General features: G+C 48.7%; 1 protein-coding gene and 1 non-coding gene across 2 annotated transcripts; both read right to left on the reverse strand.

The window, feature by feature from the left end:
* Nucleotides 1–431: 431 nt before the first annotated feature.
* On the reverse strand, nt 432–4468 carry LOC9266823 (uncharacterized protein At5g39865). The gene has a single exon (XM_015782344.3). The coding sequence runs from the start codon at nt 4324–4326 to the stop codon at nt 3553–3555; it is 774 nt and encodes a 257-aa protein (XP_015637830.1). The 5' UTR covers nt 4327–4468; the 3' UTR covers nt 432–3552.
* Nucleotides 4469–7480: 3012 nt separating this feature from the next.
* On the reverse strand, nt 7481–7552 carry TRNAG-UCC (transfer RNA glycine (anticodon UCC)). The gene has a single exon. It is a non-coding gene; the product is annotated as a tRNA-Gly (tRNA).
* Nucleotides 7553–8650: the final 1098 nt, after the last annotated feature.

An 8650-nucleotide genomic window follows, 5' to 3' on the forward strand; every position in this document is an offset into this window, starting at 1 on the left:
TACGCGACTACGAGCTATCTCTAAAACATGGATTTCTATCTCAATTATTTAACACCAAAATAAACTCGTTTAGGGGAAATCGAATGCAGGAGATTGAGTACCAGCTCTTGCAAACTGTGCCTACAAAAGGGTTGTTTGGTCGCATAAGCGTTGTACCCAGCACGAACATTATGCGAGCATGAAGGAAGCAGCCGCGGGTTGGTTGCAGCCGGATTTGCTGCCCTACTTGAGAAACAACTCTAAAGGGTGAAATCAGAAGAGTGTAGTGTAAAAGTTATAAGAAAAGAGTCAAAGTTGGGCAATAAATTGGCATCACGAATCAGGATCCGAACTAGTATGTACTGTTCTTTTTATGTCAGGTGATGAGAGACATCGAGCACTAGATTATCCTTGTAAACAAGCTTCGCGGACATGATAGCCACGTAGCGGAGGAATGCAAATTATGCAACTGCAATAGTACCGCCATAGTGGACACTAGCAACAAGCATTCACAGTGCAATGCGTTGGCATTCAGCCCAATCGATCCACATCGGCAAAGCAGTAGGAATCTATGCCACATCGTGTTTGGGCCCACCAACCTAAAGTCCTCGCGTCCAAAGAAGGTCACGAGTTCTTCGGTGAAATCGAGGGTGCGTGGGGCAGGGAGAGAGCGCCGCAGCCACGCTGTGGAGCGAGAGGCTTCTCTGTCGTTGCTCCGCGCGCGCACTCACCCACGATCTCCTCGTCCCGCTCCATGTCCGGCGCCGACCACCTCGTTCCAAGTTCGACGCTGGCGCCCCGCTCCATGTCCAGCCCCCCCCCCCCCCCCCCACCAAAATCCCCGTCCATGTCCAGCACCCGCCGCCTGCTCCATGTCCAGCACCCGCCGCCCAGCTCCACGTCCGGCGCCCGCCGCCCCATTCCAAGTCTGACGCCGGTGCCCCGCTCCATGTCCGATGCCCGCCTCCCCATGCCTGGGTCACGTCGTCCCTCGATCCGCGCCGGCTACGCTAGCGTCGATCTGCGCCCGCCACCGAGACCCGCCTTGGGGTCCTCCGCCGACGACGAGGGAAGGAGGGGCCATGTCCGGCCGGGAAAGAAGATACGCCGGCGGGGGAGGAGATGAGGAGCGTTGGCTGGGGGAGGAGTGGCGCCTGCCGGGTTGCCGGTCGCCGGTGTGAGGAGAGGATAGGAGAGGAGAGGGAGCGGCGTTAGGATAAGGGAGAGAGGGGGAGGGGGATTTTATATTATTTTCTGGATCCTATGGTGTTGTGTGTCAATTTTAGACCTCCACGTAAATTAAAAAAAATATGAGAACTAAAACAAAAAGTGCTAGGGACTAAAATATAAAATTAAAGCCACTTCTCGAGTCACTTACACTGTGAAGAATTTAGATTTTAGATACGTAGCCTAAGTCTACGTGGCACCTGGGGCTCCTCATATGAGAGTCGCCCTAAGGCCTTTCACAGTGCGGGACGTGGAGCGTTACCTCGTGTTGCTAGCTCGGATTTGTGCGTGTGTGGCACTAGAGCATGGAGCTCTGTTTGGTTGCTTGTCCCCCATCTGGACGACGAGTTATCTCATCAAAAACGAGGGCGCGTGTTGCCGTTCCTTGTGCTGTGGAGGTCGTTCCCTCGCTCGGCATCTTGCTCCCACTGCCGCTCGGCCCTGAGGAAGCCGCCGCCTCGGCCACCGTGCCGCTCGAGATTGCTATGTACACCGCGCCGGCCGGAGACAAGCCCGAGGACGCCGCGCCACTGCTCTAGATCCGTGGAGGACGACGAGGCAACCGCCGAGGTTGCCGTCGTCGGCCGAGCCGCCGCGTCACTGTCTCGAGGACCTCCGCCGCCTCCTTCAGAGGACGAAGTAGCGTCGCCGTCTCGAGGACCTCCGTCGTCGGTGAGGAGGGCTAGGCGAGGACGCTCCAGATCCACGCTGCCGCCGCCGCCTTCCCACCGCTGCTTCTTCACCAGGCCCCAAGGACGCTGCTGCCGCTCGGCGTTGGGGCAAGCGGCGTGCCGGGAAGAGGGAGAGTCGGGCTAGCGGGGACGGCGCACGCTGCCGCGGGTGATGACGACGCCACGTCGTTGGCGACCACGCGGGCGACGACGACGCCGCGTAGGTGTCGACGACGGCAACCACCACCACCGCGTACTCCACTCCTGTGAAGAGAAAGAGGAATGTGAGAGAGAGAAAGGGAAAAGTGGGAGAGAGAATGGGTTGGTGGTTGGTTTGAGGATTTTATGTAGTAACGTGCACTGTGAGATGTGTGGATTCGTTGTGTATCTATACTACGTGGCATACGAGGTGCTTGCACTGCTACTGCCCTGATACCAACGGGATCTAGCCAAGCAATGCCATCGCACGATGAGATGATCCACATCGGGAGACATCAGGCAGGAAAAGCGAAAAAGAGCAGAGCTGGACACTAGTCATTCAGCAGAATCAGCCAGTGCTCTCTGCTTTCTCTCACGTGATCAATACTCCAATAATCAACGGAAGAAACCGCCTCCGCCTAGCTCCTCCCCAGTCATCATCACTCAACTCACCACTTCATCAGTCGCCAGCGTTTTCACCACCACCGCGCTGCTCGGTTGCGAACTTGCCGAAGCCTGCCGAAAATCCAGGATCGAGCCGTGGCGGTGGCGATCCAACCCAACACAGGCAAAGCAGCCGATCTCTCTCGCCTCGGTCGGTCTCGGACTCTCGGAGATGCCGATACCACCGACCGCGCGTAGCAACTCCCAACGATTTTTTTACCCGGCACGCACGCGCGCGCGGCCACGGCCGGGGCCAGCCAAAACTCAACTCGCTCTGACCGTGCGCCCCGTCGCACCGCGCATGCCGCCGCGTGGTTCCGCGCGTGGCGTGGCGTAGCGTGGTTGGCCGACACGCTACCGAACCGAACAGTCGCAGTCTGTCTCGCACGCAGATCGCACAAGTTGATGATGTAACGCCAAAATGACATGAAGTCTAAACAAAGCCGGTGATAGAGCAATTGACACGCACCGGGGCACGCGGGCTCCTCCTCACGCCACCTCTGCACTGGCGCACTTTGGATCCATGCGTAGAGCGTGCCATATCCAATGGCGCCGGCTCCGGATGCAGGGGAGGGCAGGGATCCCATGCCTTGTGAAATTATTAAGAAGGCTTGAAAATTGAAATATAGTATTACTCCTACATCCGGAGTCAGATAACCAGATGTATAAAGTATAAACTGGGGTATCAAAACTATGATATAATAATGGCTGCAAGGTTGATGATTAACCAAGAGCAGAAACTGAAAGATTAATCTCTTCTAAAATCAAGTTGTAATTCCAAGGCTGGAGGACAGCTAAATTGAACTCCACTCCACAGCCTCATCTGTAACTGACTAAGGAGTAACAGGTTACTCTACTACTCACTAATCACTAATGAGTAAATGACTAATGCTAGAGTAATTGACAGAACACGGACACACGGATGAATGGATGATCTCCCTCTCCCATGGTTGATGAGAAGAAAGTTTGAAGTTGAAATGAGTTGATGAGTTGTTTGGAGGGGAGCCATGGCCACACGGATCTTGGATCTGGATCAGGCGGGCGGGAGGCAGCAGTCCGGGCACCGGACGAGGCCGTTCTCGTTGCACATGGCGCAGGCGCGGAATCCGCCGCCGACCTTGTGGCTGTACCGCTTGTGGCTCCCGTCGCAGCTGCCGCACAGCACGTAGCGCTCGCCGGCGCAGCGCCCGCAGGAGGCCGGGGTGGGGTTCGCGGCCGCGACGATGCGGCGGAGCTCGCCGGACTCGTGGAGGCGGCGGACCTCCTCGGCGCCGCCGAGGTGGCGGCCGTTGACGAACACCTGGGGGAGGGCCACGTGGCGGCGGTGGGGGAGGAGCGCGGCGAGCTCCGGGAGGAAGGCCGGGTCCATGGAGAGGTCCCGCTCGTCGACTGCGGCGCGGAGCCCCCGCAGGATGGCGCGCACGGCGCGGCAGTCCTCGTAGGTGCCGCGGACGACGCGGAGCGAGGTGTAGTAGAGCACCACCCGTGCCCCCTCGCCGCCGCCCGGCTCGCTCCAGATGGCGGCCGCCGCGTGCGGCTGCTGCTGCTGCCCCGCGGACTGGAGGTTGCGGAGGACGCGCAGCGCGCACGCGGCGACGCGGATGCGGTGGAAGACGCGCGGCGGCGACGGGGAGGAGGAGGACAGCGCGGCGTGCGGCGGGACGAGCAGGGACTGGAGGTCCTTGAGGGAGGGAGACGAGAAGGTTAAGCGCTTGGAGGCGGCGACGAGCGCGGTGGAGGTGGTGTCGGCGGCGGCGGCGGCGGGCTTGGACTTGGAGGAGCGCGTCCTCACCCAGGACGGCCACATGGGGGGCGGAGGGCGGTGGCGAGCGGAGGAGGGGAGGGGAGGGAGGAGGAAGACGGCGGAGTGGGGAGATTATTTTTCTCCTCTTCGCTTTGCGTACCCGTTGAGTTCGCCTCGCCGGCCTTTTGTGGTTTTATGTGTGGCTGTGGAAAGGCCTGGGTTTTACTGACTTTTATCATGGGGATGGATGCCTTCTGAAATTTCAGCTCATATGCCGCATGAACCAAAGTCACCAGCAGAGTGCCAGGATTGCAGTACTTCTTGTATTCTTTTCATCCAGATACAAATCAACTTATAAATTATAAAGTTAATTACTCCTAAACATTACGTATAACCAAAAGTTCTTATGTTTATTTTGATCAGAGATATCCATACACAATTTAGACTTACACTAGTAATCCTATTGCTCTCAACGAGATAATGTTGTTTCTTAGATGGTGCCCATTATATATATATATATATATATATATATATATATATATATATATATATATATATATATATATATATATATATATATATATATATATATATATATATATATATATATATATATATTCAAACATAAAAATAGGGCATCTATTTCTATTATACCCACAAGCTGTGTGAAACTCATCATGTTTCATAAGGCGGGTTATTCTGGTCCGATTTTGTTCATATGAAGCCTACCATTAAGTGAGGTTAATTTGTTCTTAGATATACTCAACTTGTCATTATCCAAACGAATGCAAATAGAAAGTCGGAAGCATTTGGTATACGAAAATTATCATGGGGATGGATGCCTTCTGAAATTTCAGCCCATATGCCGCATGAACCAAAGTCACCAACAGAGTGCCAGGATTGCAGTACTTCTTGTATTCTTTTCATCCAGATACAAATCAACTTATAAATTATAAAGTTAATTACTCCTAAACATTACGTATAACCAAAAGTTCTTATGTTTATTTTGATCAGAGATATCCATACACAATTTAGACTTACACTAGTAATCCTATTGCTCTCAACGAGATAATGTTGTTTCTTAGATGGTGCCCATTATATATATATATATATATATATATATATATATATATATATATATATATATTCAAACATAAAAATAGGGCATCTATTTCTATTATACCCACAAGCTGTGTGAAACTCATCATGTTTCATAAGGCGGGTTATTCTGGTCCGATTTTGTTCATATGAAGCCTACCATTAAGTGAGGTTAATTTGTTCTTAGATATACTCAACTTGTCATTATCCAAACGAATGCAAATAGAAAGTCGGAAGCATTTGGTATACGAAAAAAGAATCTCATGATTAATCCATGTCTATCCAATATAGCTCAAATCCGTCGGCATGTTTTAATGGAGCAGATTTGATTACGATTTAGTTTCCATATATGTGGATTTACTTCTTTTTGGTAAACAGTTCATAGTTTATTATCCATTGGTTAAGCGAAACTCATGGCACTATGTTATCTATGTAATCAATGTTTGGTAATGCCGCAATGTTCATGAAATTCATCGTGAGTTTGACGAGAAACCTCTAAAAGTCTTGAGTGTGATTTCCCTCATATCGAACCTAGCCTTGAGTGAGGTCCTTATTTATTCTTAGATTGTGTCAGTTGTCCATTTGAATAAAATAGAAATTTAAATAACTTGGGAAGCATTGGTAGTTTAGTGGTGGCAAACTGAAGTCATAGGTATAACTCCACCCATCAGATTTCAAATCTTAGTACCCATAAATATCACATACACGCAAATGTGTTTTTGATAGGAGTTTAGTGACCGTTAATCTCGGTCTTTTCACGAGTGTGTTAAGTGAGACATTTAAATATATCTTTGATATGATCACGCGACTTAGAAAATTGAAATCTCTCTGTTCTTTATATTTAGAAGATAAAGATATAATACAATAAATAAATACCAATATAGCCTTATCATATATGATAATGAAATCTAATACACTGTATTTACAGAAAAGGTGTTCATTTATTTGGAAAGAATGAATGACATACATACAATGCATTATAGACGTATAACCATTATACCTTTCAATCGGGTTATTCTATTCGACTATTCGACTTCTAGATAGAGAAAATGACTAAGGGAGAATGCATGAATGAAAAAGAAGACATAATTCGGATAGGCCCATGTTATCATATATGATGGTAATGATCATACTTTAACATTACTCTAGTGCTACGGATTTCAATGTGGTAGACATTCTATCTGAGTATGTATTAATGGGTGTATTTGTTATGTGTAATGGTGTATTTACATGTGTGTCTTGCTTGTAGTGAAACTGATGGGATAACTTTATACTCTATGGGAAAGAAAAGAAGATGATATGAATACTTGTGTCATTATCTAAAAAATGAATACTTGTGTTGAGTCACCAAAGCTTGAAAATGTTATTCCATTTTATATTGATGGAGCAAAAGACCACGGACATGCTCGAGCAGGTCCAATTACAAGTTCAACAAAACTAGCACGCGTTCCCTTCTTGAAAAAAGTTCACTATATGTTCCTCGAGTAAGGATCGAGTTTATATCGTGTTCATTAACTGTAAAACCAATACAACACGTCCCTTATCTTTTAAAACTAATACAAATATAGTTCCAAGATGATATGAATGGTGTTTTTAGCTGATGTGACGTCCACATGACGTGCTGATTTGGTAGCTGACGTGGCATCCACATGACATATTGATTTGGTTTTCATCGGACAACATAGCATCTATATGACGCTTACATGGCATAACTATCAAAAATAAAATAAAAATAGTGACATCGTATCAGTCGAAACTACCGTCCAAACCATCTTAGGACTATATTTGGACTGATTTTGAAAGGTGAGAGGCACGTTGTATCTGGTTTTAGATGAACACGAGCCAAATGAACTCGACCCTTAGATAAGGGACCTGAAGTGAACTTTTTTTCCCTTCTGGCCCCTCCTCCGGGTCTTCCCTTCTGCCCACAACAAAAGGTGTTATCGGATAGGCCCATGTTATTGGCCCATACCAGCAGCAAAAACACAAAGACCGGCCCACTTTTTTAACATGTGTTCATAACTTGTACTAGCTGGTAGTTTGGGTTCGTCTGAAAAGAGTCAAAAAAATTCAGTAGTTGACCACTGAAATCACTCTCTGAACTCGCTCGCAAAAGAAATGCGTTCGCCGGGAGTCGAACCCGGGTCTATTGCTTGGAAGGCAATTATCCTAACCGTTGGACTACGAACGCTTGTACGGCCCACGAGCAGATTCATCACATTCTATCCACAAACTATCTAAGCTTCGGGGGCTTGACTCTGCAAAGCAAAGGAAGAAGGGATCGAGGACAGGACACAGCGCACCGAGCGAGCAACATCGCCATCTGCATCCGCGCGCTACAGTAAAAACGGGGCTACTCTTGCCTGCCACTGCCGCGATCCGACGAGGCAACCCATCGCCATCTTGCGGTTAGGATCTCTCCTTTCCCGCGGATGCCGCACACACCCAAAAGCAGCAGCGGCAGCAGCTGGACGAAGGAAAAAAAAACGGCAGAGCCAAAAGCCAGCTAGCACGTACTACGCTCGCAGCTTTGGAATATTGTAGCCTTTCATTGTTCCAGAAAAGGATCAGGCCCCCGGCCCTAGCTAAGCTAGCTAGCTTCGCTACAGTCTTCTACTGAAAATTCCCCGGCCTCCTTCCGTTTAATCTGCGCCGTACTTTTGTACACAAAACGTAGGAGTAGCTTTCTTTGGCAGCCGTCTCGATTGGAAATGCTACATTTTTTTCGTGAACACACAAAAGAATTGCACATTAATATATTAGAAGAAAAAAAATTTTGTTACACAACGCAATCAGCCAGAGACCGGCTTATGCCAAAGGAAGAAAAAATAAAACAAGATAAGAAACTAAAGCTTAGGAAGAACTATGGCCGCTAATTTAAACGCAACTCCTAATAGCGGGAAGGGGCAGAGCCATGCTATACTCCCAAGAAATCCCTAAAAGCGGTAACCCCTGCTAAGGACCACAGATGACTCTTCGAGAGGATGGACTCTAAAACCACTGAGACCGAATAAAGCGCCGAGTCAAAAACTCTGAAGTTCTGTTACTTCCACAGCTGTCGAGAGACCAGGAGAATGAGGGAGTCAAACATCAGAAATACTACTCACTCGCTATACATTCATATATTGGCAAATGGTAACTGCCGTGTTTTTGAATTTGGCTTTGCTCCTTCTCAATCAATATTCAATCATTCGTGCAAACCAGTGACACTGCTGTGTCGATTTGTTCCCTCTCTGATCGTCCACTGTGTTGCGATTCCGATCAATAGTTCATCGGCGTCTGAGAGCGT

Source organism: Oryza sativa, chromosome 5 (assembly GCF_034140825.1).
Source record: "Oryza sativa Japonica Group chromosome 5, ASM3414082v1".
NCBI classification, from domain to species: Eukaryota; Viridiplantae; Streptophyta; class Magnoliopsida; order Poales; family Poaceae; genus Oryza; species Oryza sativa.